Source organism: Cydia amplana, chromosome 9, assembly GCF_948474715.1.
Source record: "Cydia amplana chromosome 9, ilCydAmpl1.1, whole genome shotgun sequence".
NCBI classification, from domain to species: domain Eukaryota; kingdom Metazoa; phylum Arthropoda; class Insecta; order Lepidoptera; family Tortricidae; genus Cydia; species Cydia amplana.
The window spans coordinates 6,390,284-6,412,849 of record NC_086077.1 but is presented as its reverse complement, the minus strand read 5'-3'; the positions used below and the strand labels follow the sequence as shown (position 1 = coordinate 6,412,849).

At 41.1% G+C, this 22,566-nt stretch overlaps 3 protein-coding genes across 3 annotated transcripts; 2 read left to right on the top strand and 1 right to left on the bottom strand.

Moving 5' to 3' along the window:
• The first annotated feature begins 206 nt into the window (after positions 1-206).
• LOC134650674 (putative ATP synthase subunit f, mitochondrial) lies at positions 207-2,004 on the top strand. The gene is made up of 4 exons (XM_063505608.1): positions 207-333; positions 599-697; positions 1,056-1,172; positions 1,976-2,004. Exons 1-4 carry the CDS (start codon positions 255-257, stop codon positions 2,002-2,004), a joined length of 324 nt encoding a protein of 107 aa, XP_063361678.1. The 5' UTR covers positions 207-254.
• Positions 2,005-4,670: 2,666 nt separating this feature from the next.
• Positions 4,671-6,338, bottom strand: LOC134650987 (mesencephalic astrocyte-derived neurotrophic factor homolog). The gene is made up of 2 exons (XM_063505955.1): positions 5,700-6,338; positions 4,671-4,831 (listed from the first exon to the last, which is right to left on the bottom strand). The coding sequence occupies exon 1, from the start codon at positions 6,239-6,241 to the stop codon at positions 5,714-5,716; it is 528 nt and encodes a 175-aa protein (XP_063362025.1). The 5' UTR covers positions 6,242-6,338; the 3' UTR covers positions 4,671-4,831; positions 5,700-5,713.
• Positions 6,339-6,648: 310 nt separating this feature from the next.
• Positions 6,649-22,489, top strand: LOC134651011 (dynein axonemal assembly factor 5). Its single transcript, XM_063505980.1, has 12 exons — positions 6,649-7,373; positions 7,682-7,865; positions 8,349-8,566; positions 8,950-9,107; positions 9,404-9,604; positions 9,821-9,971; positions 10,899-11,063; positions 11,746-11,937; positions 13,287-13,448; positions 13,847-14,035; positions 21,400-21,591; positions 22,316-22,489. The coding sequence occupies exons 1-12, from the start codon at positions 6,734-6,736 to the stop codon at positions 22,447-22,449; spliced, it is 2,586 nt and encodes an 861-aa protein (XP_063362050.1). The 5' UTR covers positions 6,649-6,733; the 3' UTR covers positions 22,450-22,489.
• The last annotated feature ends 77 nt before the right edge of the window (positions 22,490-22,566 follow it).

Sequence of the window (22,566 nt, the reverse complement as noted above, 5' to 3'; positions counted from 1 at the left end):
GTTGATAATTTGAGCCAACGAAAGTTAAAAGCTATCCCACGTAATAATGGCCTTTATATCTATGAAAAAAAAAAAGTTTTTTTTTATGAATGAAATAAGCGGCTCGCCACTCGCACGTTTGGCTCCACTCTTATATTAGTCAAACTTTTTGGAATTTAATTAATAATGTTATATAAGAAAAAATTATAACGTCTATAGTCTTATTGTTTGTCATTTCCGACATTTGAAGAAATTTTGGCAATCTCAAAATTATAATGGGTTTAGGAGACTATCCTAAAGAGTATGATCCTAAGACGCATGGACCTTACGACCCTGCAAAATACTATGGGAAACGTAAGTATTTACCCACAAGAAAGCAACTTAGATATTTTATGAAGTTATGAACTTTCCTACGCCTTGCTTTGAGGGACGCAACTATCACGTAAAAAAAGTTTCATTGCGTACCTATACTTAAATTTCAAATTCAAATGATATTTCAAATTTTATGTAATCTTTGACTTGTAACCTAAGGTTATTAATAAATTTTCATTTTCTTACACCTTATTAACACATAAAAAACGGCCCCCTGTGGTCGTCATGTGCATTTGTATTTTTTCAGCTGATACTCCATTCGGCGACGTGAAACTGATTGAACTCCCAGCGTGGTTTGCTCGAAGGACCAAATCTCCTTCCGCCTTTATGGGCCTTTTCAGCCGGGGTACTTACCTATTTATCTAAGTATAATTTATAAGTTTCGAACCGGGCTTTTAGGATTTTCAAGGACCGATTCATATTTCCACACCGTATATGAAAAAAAGACACAAATATGTACCTACAGTCACCGGCACTGCACCTGCACTATGTTATAGGTACAACGAAACGAAGGTATTGACTATTGATAGAAATGTGATAATAGATACTTGATCGGACTAGTTTTCCTTCTACAATATTTTACGGTATCTTACATAGCTTTATACTCCAATTATGAATACTTTAGGTGTTTAGAGTTCAAAAATTTGTGCAGTAGCGCCTCTAGCGGCAAAATATTGCAATAGTGTTTTCTCACTTTCCCGCAGCTTGGTGGAGATGGCAGCACAAGTACATGCAGCCTCGCAAAGTGGGCGCCGCCCCCTTCTTTCAGATACTCGTCGGTAACATGGTATTCTTCTACGCGATTAACTATGGAAGGATCAGTAAGTATCCTTAATTTTTCTTGTAGCCGCCATGCCTTTGTTTGCCGTCCAAAACTCTACCGCTCATGCATATACGAACGATGAAGAGGCAGATACCGAAAGTTCGAATTTGGATGTTAGCTACTCAGCTATAGGCCCATTACTCAAGAGATTAATTAATCCTTGGCCTTCCTAACATTGCATCCCCGGGCTATTTTAACCAGGGATGTTGCGGATGCCGATTTTTTGACATCCGCGGATGCGGATGCGGATTTTTAAAGGCTCACATCCGCGGATGCGGATGCGGATGTCAAGATAGTACCATAAAAAAAGTCAAATATTACATTTTAGTAATTTTTATTTCAAAAAACCGGCCAAGTGCGAGTCGGACTCGCGTTCCAAGGGTCACGTACATTAAGTCCCACTCACGCTTGACTGCTCATTTCTAGTAGGTTTTTTTGGTTAATGACTAAATTACCTAGCAGTCTAGCACTTACGCCGATGCTAAGACGTTCCCGTACCGACCTGTTCCACATCCGCATCCGCATTAAATCCGCATCGATATTATGCGGATGCGGATGTTGAAAATAATGCGGAAGTTCCGCGGTTGCGGATGCGGATATTCGCAACATCCCTGATTTTAACCTAGTGGCGCAATAATTGTAGAGTCTGTGCGGAAAGAGAAGAGTCGTGGAATGTATTGGGCCCCATACATTCCACGACTCTTCTATTTCCGCACAGACTCTACCCACTAGAAAGTTACTATGAAACGTTATCAGAGCAACTTCAAGGTTTTAAAATTTTGCATTGTTTTTCCATTTCAGGTCACCACAGGAATTACAAGTACCACTAGATCTAGTGGTATAACATTAGGTATGCAATAACACCATTTGATTCTACTAAATAATGGTGAAAACTGAAGATAATATTATGATTGTTATTCTATCCAGAATGTAATTTAAAAAAAATGTTGTTTATACCTATGTATGTAGCCAGTGGCGGATTTCCCATAAGGCACAGTAGGCTCGAGCCTAGGGCGGCGAGATATTAGGGGCGGCAAATTGTGGCAAAAAATCGCTGATGATAACAAGAAATAACACAAAATTATTCATATATAGGCAACGAATTCTCAAAAAAAGGTATAGAGAGAAATGCTTGGAACACAATTTTTGACTTCGTAACTTTGTTTGAACTACTTAGGATGTGAACATATCAAAAGTCCCCGGCCGTAGCTAATGAGCAGGGGAAAGAGGGAGATTTGAAGGTCCCATTTTTCGGTTTTTCGCTTATACTTATCTCTGAAACTATGCGTTCTAACGACTGATCATTGTACAAAATGAAAGCTGATTAAATTTGCTACAAGTTTTATTTAGTACAGTTTTTCGATATCATAAGCATCAGCAATCATTGCCGTAGATAAATTACAGTTAAGTCGATCAGCTGATGCTTTTCAGCCATCTTGGCGCGAACTAAACTGCGAAATCACCGAGAACTTTGCGAGTGTGGAGTCATACGTCAACGTCGCAATATATTCGCTCCGCGAAGTCGAGCCGCGATTGACGCGCAATAGTCTGAAGGGGGGCTTGTATAGGGCCCTCCACACTCGTGCACGAAGCCGCGAACGCGAGTGTGGAGTCAATTTCGCAGATCTGCTACACTGTTAAAATCTTTCGGGTTCCTTTCCTCGTGAGCACTGTGAATATTATTGATGGAAATTTAATGCAAAATTATAGACATTCAAGAGCGGCTTTCTCAAAAACTAAACAAGATACCTATCGAAAAACTCGACTGTATAAAACTTGTAGCAAATTTAATCAGCTTTCATTTTGTATAATGATCATGTCACAAGGACGCATAGTTTCTAAGATATTATAAGCGAAAAACCGAAAAATGGGACCTTTAAATCAAACCCCCCACCCCCGCTCAAGGGCTACGGCCCGGCCGGCGACTTTTGATATTTTCACCTCCTAACGAGTCCAAACAAAGTTACTTAGTAAAAAATGTGTCCAAGCATTTCCCTCTGTACCTTTTCGTTGCCTGACCTAAATGCAGTCAGTATGATGGGTGCTGATACTGAGAAAGGGGCGGTTACAGGGTCTGAGCCTAGGGCGGCAAAGACTGCAAATCCGCCACTGTATGTAGCCTATGTAGGCATGTATATGTATTTGTTGTGTGGTACAATACATTTTTCATTTTCTATTATACATTTAGTTACTTTGTAATCTTTGCATATTCCCTATAACGAAATTTCCTTTCCCAATCCAATTAACATCAAGTGCCAATATGGAGGCAAAACTTTGAAATTTGGCCTAGTTAGTTACATAACTGAAAATATGGATTGCACTTTGGCCTGAAGCCAACAGCCTGGGCAGCTACTTATGGGATTATTGTGTAATCCATATGTACCTACAGTCAGCAATATTAAACATCACATAAGACGAAATTCAGCAACATTGGTTATTGGTGTTTATATGCTATCTTCGTTTTTTTTGCATTCGAAAAAAGGTAAACAATCTTGATGTGTCTTTTAATTGAAAAACACGTTTTAAAAATAAGTCACGGCAAATATGTAACAATTATGAATCTAATACGATCATTTATATTCTTCTGCTTTCATAAGTAATAGTTTTTGATTTTTAAAAAGCGTTTTTCAATTAAAAGACATGTCAAGATAGCTTACCTTCTTGCAAGTTCTTTCTAATGCTAAAAAAAGGAACTTGTGGATATGTATTACATATTGTATGAGATGAATTACCTAACTGATTGTACAAGTGTAGCCTAGTGAGGCCTGATGTGCATTACACTGTACACTGAGTTTCAATCTAATTAGAACCTTTTGTATGAGTTTTGTACACCAAATAAATTAAAATTTCTTTGTTTCAATGCTTTCTCAAACAAACAAAATTCATCCTTTTTCTTTATTACCATGGTGATCCATGACTAGAGCTGTCTAAGCTAAAGAGCTATCTGTACTAAGTCTGCATGCCATGTTGTCAATTTTGTGCCAAGCATGTGCAAGCTAAGCAAAAAAAAAAAATGTTTTAGCTAGACAGCCGTTGACGTATAATATCTAAGGACGGGCTAATGGAGCACTAAACATCGTTCTAGTTCAGCGGTGCTACCCGCGAATTCCAGCCAATCGTGCAGTCTAACGCGACTAGTTGCGACCAATAGCGCGCTTAATGCGAACTCGTCAACCAATCGCGCGTGTGATGCGAACTCATCAACCAATCGCGTTGTAGCGATTTCACACCGCTGTACTGGCCCCTGTCATGCCTCATTATTATTGCCCGTAAAGCCAGTCCCTAGATATCTATGTCAATGTAGACAGCAGACAGATTTATTAGGCACAATAGCTGTAGTTCCATAAATTACAATAAGCATCTTTTGCTATTGAAATAAAGAGCTTGGTAGCATTTTTTTTTGAGAATTTGGTAGCTTTGGTTGAATAGACTAACATTTTCAGTTAGTCTATTCAACCAAAGCTACCAAATTCTTACTCAGTAATAAAACTCAGAGTTCATAAAAATATTTACTTAAAATAATTACAATAATTTACTTCAATGTGTGCACAAACATTCCCACAACACTCACAGAGTCCTTAAATGCAATTGATGTTCTATTCGGGCTAGACCAAGGAGCCTAGTTGTTGATGTTGATATCACATTTCATTTATTATTCTGTAACAAAAGAAAATACATTAATCTTTGGCATAATATATTATTTTAGTTCATTATTGTATTATTTACAACTTTTCTTTATAGCATTTAGGTATTTGAATCTCATAATTTATTGTCTTGTCCCAATTTGGGCTACCTATCAGTTTAAAAAGATGAAACAATTATCTTAAGGGAAATTTTCAAATAATTATGTAGGGAGTTAGCAAATAGTTAACAAGTTAACCTGTTTTGAAATTGCAGTCTTAGCACTAAAGTGTGATTCTATGAAACTTGCTAACTATACAGCATGTGTATTCCATATGGGCGTATATTTTAATAACGATTAGTATAAACAACCCCCCATATTGAAATTCTCTGAACATTTCTCCGAATGATGAATTTACTAAGTTAGTGACTTTTGTTTACATATTTAGTTACCAAGTTCCATAGAATGACACTATACACATACATTTTGAACAGCCATTAAAATCACAGAATAAATAAAAAGGAAAACCAACATTGTGAGACTTAATTGTTGGCTTCAAAGAGACATTAATGCAGCTAACATTAATCACAATATTTCTAATCGCATGTTGTGGCTGGCTTGTATCCAATTCTTGGGACTAAAAACTCGTTCCAGGCTGTGATGATGCCATATGTAGATTTGGATGATAAATAGGTATTTAGTATGAAGTGAAATTTAAAATTTGTATGTGTCCAGAGTCATCTTGCAAAAATATGCATCTTAACTAACAAAATGTTGTGCATGCAGGAAGATGGAATGCTGAAACTATTTACTTTAATTTTTAGTTTTGTCATAAGAACTTCAAGTCACAATGCATGTCTAACTAGAAAGTACTTATTTAGGTTAGTGAAAGCAAATGCTTACCTATTATTGAACTATTACAAGTCAGATCGACCACTATTCATATATTGAGGCTTGAGCTCTTCTATTCTCTTAATGAAGTCCGTCTTCTCGATGCAGCCCTCGCACACCTCGTCCCAGTCGTTCAGGATCTTCTTCAGGTCTCTAACCTTCAATTTCTTCAAATCAACATTGTTTAAGTCAATCTGCTTGTCGAATCGCAGATCGCAGATCTGGGCGTCCATTTTCCTTAACTTTTCACAGATTTTATCAGCGGGCATTGACCAGCTGAGCGGTTTCGAGAGCTCACCCAAGATACCAGTTGCGGACTCTTCTAGGCCACCTAAATAGTAGCAAAACCTGTTCTCCTTGCTCTTAGAGTTTTTGCAGAACTTCTTGAACTCGGCCTCTATCAATTTGGGGTCTTTCTTTACGCTGTCTGATAACGTGGCTGCGAATTTCTCGACTGTTTTCACGCACACCTCACATTCGCCTTCCCTTAGAGCGAGCGCCCCCTGCAGCACCGCCGCAAGTAATAATAAATGAAACACAGTGAATTTCAACATTGTAAATACGTTGCTGTAACGAGATAATTTATACTACTTTTAACTTCAGCAGCTAGAGAGATCGAAATAAAATGAAGAGAAGTATCTCGTTCATTCATGAAAATGAAGACGTTGACAGCTTTACTTGGCGAGCTGTGATTGGCGCACGTTTCATAGTCCAGTTATGAAACGTTCCGGCTAACGCATATATTTTTATTTTCAATTGACAGCAATAAATTTACTTGAAACAAGTAAATTTTACGCTAAATATATTAAATGCTTTAATATTTTTATCTAGTATTCGCAATCATTAGATTCAGTGAGTGCTTTAGCTGAAAAACACACTCCGTTTTTAGTTCGTTTGCCTCTTTTTAAGGTAGATGCTTTAAAAAATCAAATGTCAAATTGGTGTCGTCATGGAAACCACATTTTGTTTATCAATATTCAAAAAAGTGTGGTTTAGTCGATAAAGCGACATTATTTCCTAGCATACAAAAATTGCGAACTACAATAATGACTGAATCTCAGAAATCACAGTTTGAGGCGAACCCTCGTGCGTTTCTTGAGCAGCACATCACCGCTTTACAAAGCGAGTCAAAGATGACTCGAAAACAGGCCCTGCTTAAGATCAACGAAGAGATATTCGAGAACCCGGAGCACAAAGATTGCGACTTAACTGTCGTATTCCCAGAGGTCTATGCTTACGTCTTGAAGAGTTTCGCTGATTCTTCTGAGGCTTGTCGAGAGACTGCAGTGGCAATAATATCTAACTTCATTGGCCGGTTACCGCTGAACGATTATTATTTAACGTACATTTTACCAGTTGTAGTCCGTCGGATTGGTTGTCCGGAGATCGTAGAGGAATCTGAAGAGATTCGTTTAATCTTAGTAGAGCTAGTTCACCAGATAATTGTGAAATATAATGTGACGCACCTCCTGAGTCCCTTCATTAATGATTTCACAAGCATCCTCACGAAGACCAGCACGGACCCGTTCCCGAAGGTGAAGCTGGAGGCCTGCGAGTGCATCATTCTGCTGTCCAGGTCCCTGGCTCGGGACTTCCATTTCCAGAGTGAGAGCTATGTCAAACCAGTGCTGTCTAACTTTGCTCATCAACATTATAAGGTTCGGGTGGCGTCAATTAAGGCTATTGGTAAGTTTATACGACATTAGTAAAGTAGTAGATTACTAATAAGTTAATAATATGCACAAACTATTAGCAATCAACACAAAAATTTTGCTCTTTAAGGTTTGCACTACTTATTAATTATTTCTGGAATGGGTAAATGCCTTATGTACCATTGCCTAACTAAGGAATAGCATATCTGGAATCATTAGAGCACAAACTACTGTTAATTGTCCCATGTTATTGTTATGGTCCGTATCAAACTTATTCTGTAATTATTGTGGCATGCCATACTACTCTTTCATTTCTGGCACACCAATCCAATTTTTTTCTAGGAGCTATAGTAATAGCTGGCAACGCAAAGTGCTTTGAGCTGTCCATCACTCCGATGGCCGAGAAGCTGTTTGATGAGAACAACCAGGTCCGACTGGCGGTCACGCAGGAGGTTGGCAACTGGATGCTGAACTACCGGGACCGGTACTCGTTCTGGCATCGCATGATTCCTCTGCTATTGACCAGGCAAGTTTACATTATCATTTGATATTTAAGATATGTATATGTAATGTGTAACTTATAAAATAATTATATGAACACAGATATCTATTTTTACACGACTGCCCCAAAAAAGGATGGTATTGTTTTTAATTTAGTTGATCAAGTTAAATTTCTACCAGTTCTAAAATGATGCATACCAGGTAAAGGGTTAATATATTTCTATCTCGTGACATATTATTTTATTTGTAAAATAAAATCATATGTTACGAGTACAAACGAGTCATTGAATAAAGGCTAATTAAGATTAAGAAGATATTTCTATCTATTCCACGTGGTCCCAAATAACTACAGGATATACAAGTTATAGCAGACAAAGATGGCTTTAATTTAATTCGGAATAGGTTTTAGTAAATGCAAAATTATTTTAGGAATACGTCACCAATTTTCACCTTCTCAGTTATTACAATTCCCGTTTAAAATTGTACGAACTTTGTAACTCATTTTCAGCATGAGTGATATAATAGAAAACATCAGAGAAATAGCCGCTAAACTGTGGACCGACATCGGCCTTCAGTACATGGAAGAAAACGAGGAGGATCTCAAGAAAAGAACGGACTTTCTTAAGGACGTGCCGTCACACTACCCCGACGTGAAGAGACCCAATTTGGGCTGCAGGCAGCTGGTGCAGAGCAATATTGGGAAGATTGTGCCTGCTATTGGAAGAGGTAACATTATGATACCTAAAAATATTAAAAGTTAAGGCCTTATCTCGTTGCAATAAGGTTTACAAAGAAAAGGCGGCCTAGCCAAGGTGACAATCGCTTGCGCTTCGCCATCGAATCGCTTCGTGTCTCTATCACTCTACGCTAGCTAATACGTCATTTTTGATCATTGGAACACACAACTTTATGACAATCAGTTAGGATTCAAATTTGACTGACTTTAAAAGGACTCACTAAATTTAATGGCAAATTAGTATTTTATAAGTATTGAGACCTAATTTTCCCGTTTCTGAAGTGATGCCACTGTGATGTGTGATGACTTGATGAGTGATGGGTCACTGCTGAGTGTTGACATTTCCATAAGAGCATCATCACGATTGTTCTAGAAATGGAGGGCTGGCAGGCAGACGCACGTCTCCGCGTAGCCCAGTTACTGTGCTGGCTTGTACTATGCGCTGAAGAAGGATCCACACAACACGCCAACACCATTGTGCGGACGCTACACCGCGGGGCTAGTGACGATGATGACCGAGTTATTCTAGAGGTGATCTTGTTGCTATAGAAATAAAGTTGGTATTGGTTTGCGGAGAAAATGGTTCTACACAAAACGTCAATCCACCATCGTTGAAGTCGCTACACGATAGCGGGGCTAGTGACGATGACGTCGATGACGATCTGGTTATTCTGGAGATGATCTGATTTATATAGAAATAGATTTGACATTGGCATGACGAGAAGGAAGAGAACACACCAACACCGTTGGAAAATGTGGTCGCTACGCCATAGTGCACTTTGACATCTGGTTTTTACCAATTCAAACCTAAAGTTTTCCATGTCCAGGTAAAACGCGCTGCGGAGCTATTCGGCTACTTCATCAGCCCCGACACCTGGTGGCCCCTACTGGAGGCCGAGATGGACTCGTGGGGGGCTCTTATCGTTCTTGCGAATATCATTAAAGGCTCCCAAGCGGAACTGGTGCTGCCGAAATTGAAAGACATATTCAAGGAGCTGGCTGATCCGGACAGATGTAGGGTTAGAAAGGTAAGGTACTTTCGTAATTTACAGGTGTGGTGTGGAATACTACTTTAGATACTTTATCGGCCTGGGCACGTGAGGCCCCTATTGGAGGCCGAGATAGACTCCTGGGGGGCTCTGATCGTTCTAGTGATTATCATCAACGGTTCTCAAGCAGAACTTCTCAAGAGGGGTTAGAATGATTAATAACCACCAGCGCCCTTCATTGCAAGAAATTTGCAGGAAAAATACCAAAGAGGCCTCCTCTACGTGTCGGAAGCGGTGCTGGATCTTTGCGGCGAGGGCTGCCAACGAGTGGCAGAGGAGTTGTTTACCATCAACTTCACCGTCTACGCAATGCCAGTGGATGATAAGGCTCAGTTCATGGCCCTATGTGAGTCTCCAGATATAAAATGTAGTATTACTTTGTAGCTCTGTTAGGTACCCGATAGTTTTTAACTTTTTATTAAAAGCTGTATGTTATTAACACTTATAGTAAGTACCTTCATCATCATCTTCATCTTCCTCGCGTTGTCCCGGCATTTTTGCCACGGCTCATGGGAACCTGGGGTCCGCTTGGCAACTAACTTGGTTATAGTAGGTACCTTATCCGCTCTAGTTATTTCGCAAAAAGTATATTTTCTCTAAGACCCTATTTCAAGACACACCCCGTCTATAAAATTGCCAACGAACTTTTGAAAAATGTGTCTTCTAAAACTATAGGTACTCTGGCATGACAGCTTTGTCAGTAGAAAAAAACCGGCCAAGTGCGATTCGGACTCGCGCACGGAGGGTTCCGCACCATCAACAAAAAATAAAGCAAAACAAGCAAAAAAAAAACAAGCAAAAAAACGGTCACCCATCCAATTACTGACCACGCCCGACGTTGCTTAACTTCGGTCAAAAATCACGTTTGTTGTATGGGAGCCCCACTTAAATCTTTATTTTATTCTGTTTTTAGTATTTGTTGTTATAGCGGCAACAGAAATACATCATCTGTGAAAATTTCAACTTTCTAGCTATCACGGTTCGTGAGATACAGCCTGGTGACAGACGGACGGACGGACGGACGGACGGACGGACAGCGGAGTCTTAGTAATAGGGTCCCGTTTTTACCCTTTGGGTACGGAACCCTAAAAAATGGAATAAGGTATGCAATAGAAATTTGAATTTGGCGCCTTTTTCTACTGACAAAGTTGTCTTGCCAGACAGAGTACCTATAAATTTGCGAACTACTTTTTTCTTAGCTTCTACAATTTCATTTATCTACATTTTTCATTACATTAACATACACGTAAAACATGAAACCTCGTTTTTCCAGCCAACCTGGACAAGCTCCGTTTCGCAGAGAATTGCGGGCGTACCCTCACCACGCTGTACGAGAAGCATATTCGCCACATCCTGGCCGCCATCACCTCGGACGCCCTGACTTGGACGCTGCTGACGCCAGACAGGTGTCTTCTGGAATGCGTGCTGATTAACACTGGTACGTATTACAGCAAAGCTGGACACGATCCGTTTTGTAGAGAATTGCGGGCGTACCCTCACCACGCTGTACGAGAAGCATATTCGCCACATCCTGGCCGCCATCACCTCGGACGCCCTGACTTGGACGCTGCTGACGCCAGACAGGTGTCTTCTGGAATGCTTGCTGATGAACACTGGTACGTATTACAGCGAACCTGGACACGATCCGTTTCGCAGAGAATTGCGGGCGTACCCTCACCACGCTGTACGAGAAGCATATTTGCCACGTCCTGGCCGCTATCACCTCGGACGCCCTGACTTGGACGCTGCTGACGCCAGACAGGTGTCTTCTGGAATGCGTGCTGATTAACACTGGTACGTATTACAGCAAAGCTGGACACGATCCGTTTTGTAGAGAATTGCGGGCGTACCCTCACCACGCTGTACGAGAAGCATATTCGACGTATCCTGATGTCTGCTATCACCTCAGACGCCCTGACTTGGACGCTGCTGACGCCAGACAGGTCTCTTTTGGAATTCCGGGAAAATAATGGGAAAACAATCTTCTTCTTTTCCTACTACTGTTACCACCAACAATGGAGTCTATACACACATAAGTGCAAATGGCGAGGCGAATAGAGAAAGCGTGATCCGAAAACATTCCAATTTTTAAAACTTAATCTCAGCCGCTCTCCTCACAGGTTCAGCCATGTCGTCCAACCTGCACCTAATAGCCCCCCTCCTGAAGGAATGCCTCGCGACCCCCAAAGTGGACCCCGAGGTCAAGCTGAAGATGTTCACCGCTCTCTCCACCACGCTGTTGCGGCGACAGGACAACTTTAGCAAGTGCAGCGGCGACATACTTGAGGCTTTCTTGAAAATTATCATTGAAGGTAAATTGAAATATCCTCCTAAGGCCCAAGGTCTACCTATAGTATTTTTTCAGTTCGATGAAATTTAAACAGAGAACAGTTGCATTTCCTTTGTTTCGTTAAATTTTCAAATAAATAAAAATCAACTCTATTCCCTGCACTATAGGTTCAAATTTCAGTGGCAAATTTTGGGTTTTGCATGGAATATCATTGTGCAAAGCTCGTATACATAGGTAGGTATAAAATGTTCTTCATAGAATATTTTTACAGTACATATGGGGCTACTTTTCCGCACTAGTGCGTAAAATAGCACTTTACGTGCGTATGTCGAAACTTTAAAGTGCCATATGTACTGTAAAACGTTGTTCGATACACGTGCGAATAGGTAATTTGCAACTCGTGTCGATTTAAAACACTCCCTTCGGTCGTGTTTTAATTTATCGCCACTCGTTTCGAATTTCCTCTTTTTCGCACTTGTATGGAAAATAACTATTACGGTTTAGCTCACTTGTTTTAAGTCACTCGTGCGATTCGGAGAGCGATACACGGCCGTCGTGAACGCTGTTCGCACTGTTAGTTAGGGCATGCAGTACCGGTCCCGGTACCAAGCATTTCATTTCCCGGTTCTGGGTATAGCCGGAACCGGGATTCCCGGTTCTTCCCGGTTCTCTTGGCATCTTATGATTATTATAAAGAAATTGTTTGTGTAAGCGTTAATGACTTATTTTCATATAAGTAATTGCATAAATATTCATAATTGACTTATTTTATAAAAAAAAAATTACACTTTATTAGCGTTCCAACCTATTTTACGAAATTAACCAGCACACTTTGCCTCCGCCTGGGCTTTAAGTTGTACGAGCTACACGGCCGTAGTTGATGCACTCAGCACTATGACGGCACAGATATAGATAGAAAAGAAGATATAATAGAAGGGTCAGAAGGTAAAAATTCAACCCGAGAACGGAATATTTTCATATAAAACCAAGTTACTAGAAGAATATTCGAATATAATATCCTAAAACTAAACTACTAAAAGATAACTACTATTGAAATGGGAATAAATACGCAAACTGATGAGAACCGGGAATTACCGGTACCGGGTCTTCAGTATCGGTTCTTTCAACACTATAAAATTCTCGGGAATTCCCGGGAATATATGAACCGGATGAACCGGGCATGCTCCCGGGAATTCCCGGGAGCATGCCCTACTGTTAGTGCTTGAGAAAGGAGACCTAGGCTCTCCGAAACATGGCGCGCGAGTGACTTATAACAAGTGAGTCTAAACCGTAAAATTATTCAATGTTAGTATGTCTCACAACAGTTTAAATTCGATGTTCTTCATAAAACAAATTGATCCTTATTCACAGAGGTGATTTTGGTGAATTTGGTATGGGAACCAGGCCGCACTGCAGAAGCAATTCGCACGGCCGCTATAGCATGTCTGTGTTCAGCATTACAAGAGAACCCACGCAACGAGTTGGAGACAGAGAGCGGGGCCGACGGAGACAAGCAGGACAAGGACAAGGCAAGTTGTACTCTATTGTTACGGGAATAAAAATCAATTTGATATGACACACTATCTGCACGGCCGCCATAGCGTGTCTGTGTTCAGCATTACAAGAGAACCCTCGCAACGAGTTGTAAAGTAAGTTGAACTTTATTGTAATTTGAATAAATGTCAATTTGATGTAGCATCACAAAAGATCTTTCGTGATATGTATAGAAAGCCGAAAGATAGTGTGCTATGCGTTGAGAAGTGAAAACATGGTTCGTGAGTTCCAGACTCAGCTGTCATAAGTACCTACCTAATTCAGTTTGTGAGGCACTGGTTAGGCTTCTGCGCGATGCACTTTTATGTGCCTACCTATAGGTGATTATAATCTAAGTCTGACAGTGACTTTAATTCAACTATTATTTTTCCAGGAAGTAAATCTATTCCCAACAAAAGAGTCCCTAGAGCCATTCTTAGAGCAAATAGTCCCGTTGCTCAACAGTTTACTGGATGACAACTCGGCACTGACTAGACAACATACCCTGCGAGCCACCTGCTGTCTAGCCACGATGGCAACTCGACGGGGTTGCTTCACTGCTGAAATATTACATAAGTTGTACTTTGGTAAGTTGAATCGTGTATACAAATCGCTGGTGCTTTTAACAGATTATTACAAATTTCTTGTCTCTTGTACAGTCGCCAACAGATATATCGGAGCGGCAGAGGTGCTCAAAAATATCTGAACACGCACTCTATGGCCTTGACAATAGAGGCGTGATCAGATATTTGTGAGCACCTCGGCCGCTCCGATATATCTGATGGCGACTGTGGACACAATCCATTTTGTGATCGTGTTCAGGTTGTAGAACTGTGTTTTGCTTTCGATAACCAGTATAATAAATAAGGGCTCATTTAGACGGTGCGGTAACTCGCATGCGAGTTTCATTACATTGCGTCATTTGGTCGGTCGGCTGAATTGATTTACATCAATTCAGCCCTCAATGGTCCGCAATGTAACTAAAATCGTATACGAGTTCGCGCGCCGTCTAAATGGGCCCTAACGATATGTAACGCTAGGTCACGCTATGGTAGGGTCGCGGGTCAATGAAACCTCAGGTTACTTAAAAATAACTATATTGTTTTTAAAAATAACTATATTGTCCGTTCCTAACAGCACTGGGTAGATGAGCGCACTGAAAATAACACTGGCCTGACTAGGGTCCGGTAGCGGAGACTCCAAGGTGGATGTTGTAGGGACTAGGCAGCTCCACGTCAGCTAGGCGTGGCTCCAGTGAGTTCCGTGACCGCTTGTAGTACGGCAACTCCAGCCCTTACGCCGGTACTTAGGCGTCGAGTAAATGATCCTGGAAGTCCCAGAGATAAGCGTTAGGGTGCAGGCCATGTCATCTGTTTGTGCCGGTCAAGGTCCAGTGTTAAGGATTGAAGGGAAGCGCAATTACCTAGCTCAACCGGCAACTTTAAAAGCTTATAACAGTATTTAGCACAGCCCTAATATACAATTAAGCACAGAAGCTACATAATGTGAACTCACCCCAGCGGGAAACACTCGACACTAAAACTAATGATATTAATATTATGCACGACACGACAAGCGACGTGTCGAATAACGGAATTTTGATAAAAAGTAACACGCGCTCCCCGTTCGATGGCTCGGAGCGGTGTGAAGGCAGAGAAAACCGAATGCCGCTAGCCGGCGGCGCTCGCGCATCTTCGGAGATGCTCGTTAGTGTTAGGGATCCGCTCTTGTCCGCGTACCGCGGCGCGCGGCGATTAAAACCTTAAGCGCTTTAAGTAAATACCGTGGTTCCGTATTAAAGATTATGTTAACGCGTACACTGAGAGTGCGACGTTACAGTACCCCGCGGCAAACGGAAGGATTTGCGACTATCAACGGAAATCCGTCTTCCTAATCTGCATAGTTAGTTAACTTTAGATCTTTTATATGCCAGCAACCGATCGACTGACCAGACTCGTCACTCAGCTCGTATACTAAAGGTGATTTTTTAGCAATGATCCTGCAGGGCACGAATTTAGGTGCTAGTTTTTTGCTAAACCTTTTGTCCTTGTCACTTTGATAAAATGTTCTCTTCCAGACTAAGTCTCCTACATTAAACTCCGCAGGTTTCCTTCGTAAGTTATACGTTTGGCAGTTCCTTGAATGAGCTTGTATCAACGCCGCTTGTACTTTATCAAAAATGCTGGAAAGGACACCTAGATTTTCAGCATAAGCATCCCGGGGCTGATAGATAACACTGTCACATTTTGCATCTATATAGTGCGAACCACACGTAACCAACTCTCGACCATGCACAAGGAATGAAGAAGAATAACGCGTAACTTCATTAAAAGAGTTGTTGATAGCAAATTGAATCTGGGGTATTTGTTGGTCCCAAGTACGGTGATCCTTATCTATGAATGTCGAAATTGCAGTCATAATTGTTTTATTATATCTTTCGACTGTATTTACATGGGGGGAATATTTAGGAGTGAAATGCACGTTAGGTACTTTATATTTATCAAGCATATTTTTCAATGTTGCACTTATAAATTGTTTTCCATTATCGAGAATAACAGTTGCAGGAATGCCATGCACTAGGAACACGTTTTCCTCCAAAATTTTAGTGATTATGGCAGCAGTAGCGCGTCGAATAGGGAACAGAAGGCAATATTTACTAAAACAGCAAGTAACTACGAATAGAAATGAATTTTGTCTTTTGGACACCGGTAGCGGTCCTACTAGGTCTATGCTTATAGATTGGAAGGGCCTAGCGCATACCTTCGGCCGACCCATCTCTCCCAGCGGAGGGTGGTTTTGATGTTTATGAGCAATACAAGCGTCGCATGAGTTTACGAATTTCACTGTATCGCCATGCATACCCGGCCAATAGTATCTCAGTGCGAGCCGCTTATAGGTTTTAAAAATACCTAAGTGGCCAGCAATTGGCTGTGAATGATTCTCCTCCAGTACAGAGCGTCGTAGTTCGCTCGGTACAACTTCCTTCCAATCAAATTCCACGCGCAAGGGACAGTTGCTTTTCATTAGCCTAAAAAGCTTCTGATCCCTCACTATATAGTTTGGAAAAGAAGTAGGAGAATTTTGACAACCGTTGTAGATATTTAAGTACCACTGATCAGTCGACTGAGCAGCGTTGGTATTGTCCTCAATTGCAGAGATAGGGCAGGCTCGCGACAGGGCATCAGGAATTACATTTTCGGATCCCCGACGATGCTTGATTTCGAAGTTAAAAGCTGAAAGTCGCACACCCCAACGTGCAAGGCGGCCAGTAGGATTATTCAGATTCAAAAACCATTTCAGTGCAGAGTGGTCCGTATAAACCACGAATTTTTTACCATTGTCTAGATAACAACGCCAGTGCTCAATGGCAATCAAGACAGCCAGGGCTTCTCTCTCTGTAATGCTATAATTTCGTTCAGCTGGAGAGAGCGCTTTGCTCATGTATGCCACAGGTCGTTCCACACCGTCAACCGTTTGAGTGAGCAGGCCTCCGACGCCGTAGTCACTCGCATCTGTGTGGACCTCAAAGGCCATATCATAGTTAGGGCAGGTCAGAATAGGGGCAGATATGAGGCACTCCTTCAATTTATTAAAAGCTTCGTCCGCTTCCTTTGACCAAACAAAGGGGGGAGCCTTCTTACTCGCAGAAGTTAATTGATTTAACGGACCTGCAATAGAGCTAAAACTTGGTACGAATCTACGGTACCAGGAGGCCGTACCCAAGAACCTTTGCACTTCTTTTTTATTCGTTGGGGTAGGAAAGTTGAGGATAGCCTCGACCTTCCCTGGATCTACATGAAGTCCTTTAGAGTTGACAATGTATCCCAAGTACTTTAATTCGTTACGAAAAAAGACAGACTTCGCAAAATTTATAGTTAAATTTGCCGACCGAAGTTTATTATGAACCTTTTGAAGAAGGTTTATATGACCTTGGAAGTCAGATGAGACCAGAATAATATCATCCAAAAATACAAACACTGAATTCTCGAATTCTGGGCCATAAAATAGGTGATCTACAAGTCTCTGCATAGTTGCAGGCGCATTAGTCAACCCGAAAGGCATAGTAACAAAGCGGAAGGTTCCACGAGACGCGACATAGAAAGAAGTTTTATCACGATCTTCATCCGCTATGGGAATTTGCCAGAAGGCTTTAGATAAATCGATACTACTTAAATATTTAGCGTTTTTCAAATTGTCTAGAATTTCTGCTACGTAGGGTAGTTTATAAGCATCTTTACGTGTAACTGAGTTGAGTTTCCGACTGTCCAAACAAAATCGTAACTTCCCGTCTTTCTTTGGTGTGAGCAAGACTGGCGATGACCACGGGCTCTCACATGGTTCTACGACACCAAGTTTAATCATGTCATCTAGTTCCTCACAGATTATACGCATCTTTTCAGGTGGTAGCCTGTAATATCGTTGTCGTATAGGCGGCGAGTCCCCAGTATCAATCCGATGATTAACCAAGTGCGTACGGCCTAACCCCGCTACTTCGGTTGATATAGATTCGAACTGTTTGATAATATCTGTCGCGGTAGCTAGCTCAGAGTCATTTAATTCATTTAACGAGTGTAACATGACAGGATTCTCCGCAATTGCCGAAATTTGCTGGTCATTTGGTGACAAAGAAATCGATTTACAGTATTTTGGAAGGAGGTTGAACTTAGTCCAAAAATCCGCCCCTAGTAACAGAGGACTAGTGACCGTAGGTATAGCATACGCTTTAATAATGTGAAATTGGCCTTCAAATGTCACTGGAAGGTTTATGTAACCTACAGTATCCAACTTGTGATTGCCGGCAGATACAAACGACTTAGAATCGTTGGTATCACAGAAAGCCAGGCCAGTAGAAGCGGCCAAGTCTAAGTGTGAGTTATTTCCAAGTACCGTGATCCACGAACCCGAATCTAATAATCCACATAAGGACTGATCCCCCACTTTCACAGTTGCATAAGGGCGCACATCACCTGATGGCTTTTTATCGAAGATTGTTGCAATGGAATAGCTCGAGAAATAAATTTTGATAGTTTTTAACCACTCTTGCCAGTCCTCGTAATCGAATTTGGCAATATTATTGCAACAACCTTCCGCCTCTAGTTTTTTGGAGCTTTAGTAGATTGGCAGTTAGGACAGTTAGGGAACGTATAATCTTTTAGACCACATTTGAAACATATCGGATAACGCTCCTGTTTACAGTCCTTCAGCGAGTGCTCAGCACTGCGACAGCGGGGACAAAATCGAGCCTTTGCAGTTGAAGTGCCTGGTCTTGACTCGATAGCCGCCACCGGTGTAAAGTTGCTGTTAGATTTATACTCGCGGTCATAAGAATTGTGGAAATTTTTACGCTCAGAAGGGCCGTAGTTATTTTTAAAATATGGTGCTTTTGACTCAAACCTAGTGTAGGCCAGGTCTGGAGCCAAAGTAGTGTTGGTAGATCTAGGTGGCTCGCGAAATTGAGATGAAAGGCATTGGATTTTTTCAAAATTAAGACACATTTTGCGAAGTGTTGCAATAGAATCGATACCGTTTATATAAGCTGCCAACACCGGGGAATAGCACGGTCTTATGTTGTGTAGCAAAATATGTAATTTTTCTTGTTCCGTAATCGGCGTTGTCAACCGCGAGAATAATTCAGACATAATCGCTAAGTAAATAGTGATATTCTCGTGTTCCCCTTGCGTTCTGCTACGAATTTCCGTCATAAGTCTATAGTCGTAATCGAAAGGGCTAAAGTCCGAAACGAGTTGTACAATTAAGTCATCCCAACTCGTGACGGAATCACGCATGCCGCGGTACCAGTGCAGGGCATTACCTGTAAATATTTCTGAAGCGTACATCAACAATTTCTCAGAGGATAGATTCCTTGCGGTTTTGTACTCGTTTATTCTTTGTACAAATGCATGGACGCAACTTCTACCATCGTATTTAATTTTAAAATCGCTAAACTTCGTGTGGTCGCATTGTACTGTGACCACAGACGGTCCTTCTAGTGAAGTCGATTGTTGAGCACAGTTGGTGTGCTCAGATGTAGCACTTTGAGCAGTTTGACTAATTTTAAATTGGTTAATTTTCTTAGATAATGTGTTAAATTCCTTTTGTATCGCTTTAATCACCAAAGCTTGAGAAGTGTCAGTGTCATCTATTCGTCTCAAACGATGATAAATATGGTTATGTAATGCAGTTGTACGTTGAAATAAATTATTATCAAATTTATCCTCAAGCGAGGTAATTTTTGAAGCAAGCTCATTCAAGGATATACGCACGCCATCACAGTCCTCCTTAGCCTCAATACCAGAATCGAGAACGTCATCGTTTGGAACTAACAAAACCAGTTTAGTTATCTGTTTTCGCAATCCTAACACGTTTAATGCTGGCTCACCGCCCCTAATGAGCACTTCATAAGTTAATTCGTTCTTATTAAGCATGAAATATTTGATGGGGTGAGTTTCCATTTTGTTTCACAATTAAGAGCAGATTATTAAATAGAGAAGCAGAACTAATCCCAATACACACTACTTTTACACTAATAGAAGAGGGTAAATTACAACGATGGTTTATACCAACTAAAAATGAATGGAGTTACAATAATATTATACTGTGCTATATAAGATTTACACGAGAAACAATTGAGTTAAATTACGATTCGGTTTTGTGAACTACGCTAAGGAATGAATAATTAGCATGCAAAATCAAAAGATATTCAAATGCAAACTGTTACGTAAGCTTACCCTTACAATAATTACTCAGTTAAATTAAATAGGTATTCGTTAAACTGTCCGATTACTCTCAATTTCACAATACACTGGTTTGCCAATTATCTATACACTACCTAATTTCTTAAATTTGGCATTTATACGCAACAGTTCACAATAATTGATTAAAATTAGTTGATTAAGTACTTACATAAGCATGAATAAAAAACAAAGTGGGTAGAACGTACCAGTTTGCTGCCGTAGAACCTCCTCGTTCACAATGTTGCGTCAGCCAGGTTGAGAACTAGATAGATAGACCTGATGCCACCCAGTACCATTGGAACAAGACAACCACGAATAGGCGCCACTGTAACGCTAGGTCACGCTATGGTAGGGTCGCGGGTCAATGAAACCTCAGGTTACTTAAAAATAACTATATTGTTTTTAAAAATAACTATATTGTCCGTTCCTAACAGCACTGGGTAGATGAGCGCACTGAAAATAACACTGGCCTGACTAGGGTCCGGTAGCGGAGACTCCAAGGTGGATGTTGTAGGGACTAGGCAGCTCCACGTCAGCTAGGCGTGGCTCCAGTGAGTTCCGTGACCGCTTGTAGTACGGCAACTCCAGCCCTTACGCCGGTACTTAGGCGTCGAGTAAATGATCCTGGAAGTCCCAGAGATAAGCGTTAGGGTGCAGGCCATGTCATCTGTTTGTGCCGGTCAAGGTCCAGTGTTAAGGATTGAAGGGAAGCGCAATTACCTAGCTCAACCGGCAACTTTAAAAGCTTATAACAGTATTTAGCACAGCCCTAATATACAATTAAGCACAGAAGCTACATAATGTGAACTCACCCCAGCGGGAAACACTCGACACTAAAACTAATGATATTAATATTATGCACGACACGACAAGCGACGTGTCGAATAACGGAATTTTGATAAAAAGTAACACGCGCTCCCCGTTCGATGGCTCGGAGCGGTGTGAAGGCAGAGAAAACCGAATGCCGCTAGCCGGCGGCGCTCGCGCATCTTCGGAGATGCTCGTTAGTGTTAGGGATCCGCTCTTGTCCGCGTACCGCGGCGCGCGGCGATTAAAACCTTAAGCGCTTTAAGTAAATACCGTGGTTCCGTATTAAAGATTATGTTAACGCGTACACTGAGAGTGCGACGTTACAGATACAACACGAATTTTTCGGTAAATACGAATTTAAATGGTGTTGAAAGTTTTATTTCCATCTCATGTTTTCGTATCCACAGGAGTGTTGAAACGTCTCGACGACAGCAACGACAAAGTCCGTTCCTTCGCCGTCCAAACTCTCACCACGTTGTTCAAAAACCGCCCTGTCCCGTACGACACCATACTGTACAACGCACACATCGATGCCATGTACAGCGCCATGCTTATACACCTTGACGACACCTCCGAGGAGTTCCGCAAGGAGATGCTAGGTGAGACTTTAAACTTTAAAGCTTATGTCGTAGTGTTTAAGGTTCATTATAGGACGTACAACATAATACTGTTGAATGCAAATGTAAAAGTGTTAACACACTATCGCACCGCACCGCGACCTTGGTGCGTCGCACCCATAAGTGAGAGCGAGAAAGAGAGATATCTTTCTCGCTCTCACTTATGGGTGCGACGCACCAAGGTCGCGGTGCGGTGCGATAGTGTTTTACGGGTTTAAGCTGTGTGCACTGTACAGCGCCATACTTTCCTACATATAAACTTGGACTACACCTGTCAGGAGTTCTGCAAGGAGATGCTAGGTGAAATCAGGGACTTATGGCCTAGTGTTTAAGGTTCATTTTAGAACACTCTGAGGGGTCTGTGACTACTCCATCCACCACCCAAAAAGTTCATCCTTTTATAAAGCCAAGCGTAATAGTCAGCCTAGAGGCTGTCCATAAATTACGTCATCTATTTTTTACGATTTTGACCCCCATCATGCTTGGAATGACCCCGTTTCCTCCTACGTCTTGCTACCATCATCCGATGTCCAGACCTAATTTGAAATGATGTAATTTATGAATAGCCCCCTAGCCAAAGTGTGCTTTGAACTACACTAGTCATTTAAATAATAAGTTAGGCAATTTAGGAAGCAATATATTGTTTAAGGTTTATTTTCAATGTACCTACATACTTGTATGTATATTAATCTTTTTCTTTTTTCAGATGCCCTGATCACGCTTAGTGCCGTTGACCCACCGCTCCTCATGAAAAAAGTGAAAGCAAATATTCAGCTGTACAGAAATAAAGCAGCCTATGAACGGCTGTCTAGCCATATTGAGAAGATATTGAAGTCTTAGCATAATTTATATATTAAGTTTTATCGTAAAAGTCAATTTCCATGTATTTACCTAGAGGCTTTTGATTTCATTGTGAGATCCTTTCTTGATTTTAGTTTGTAATTTAGAAGTGCAATA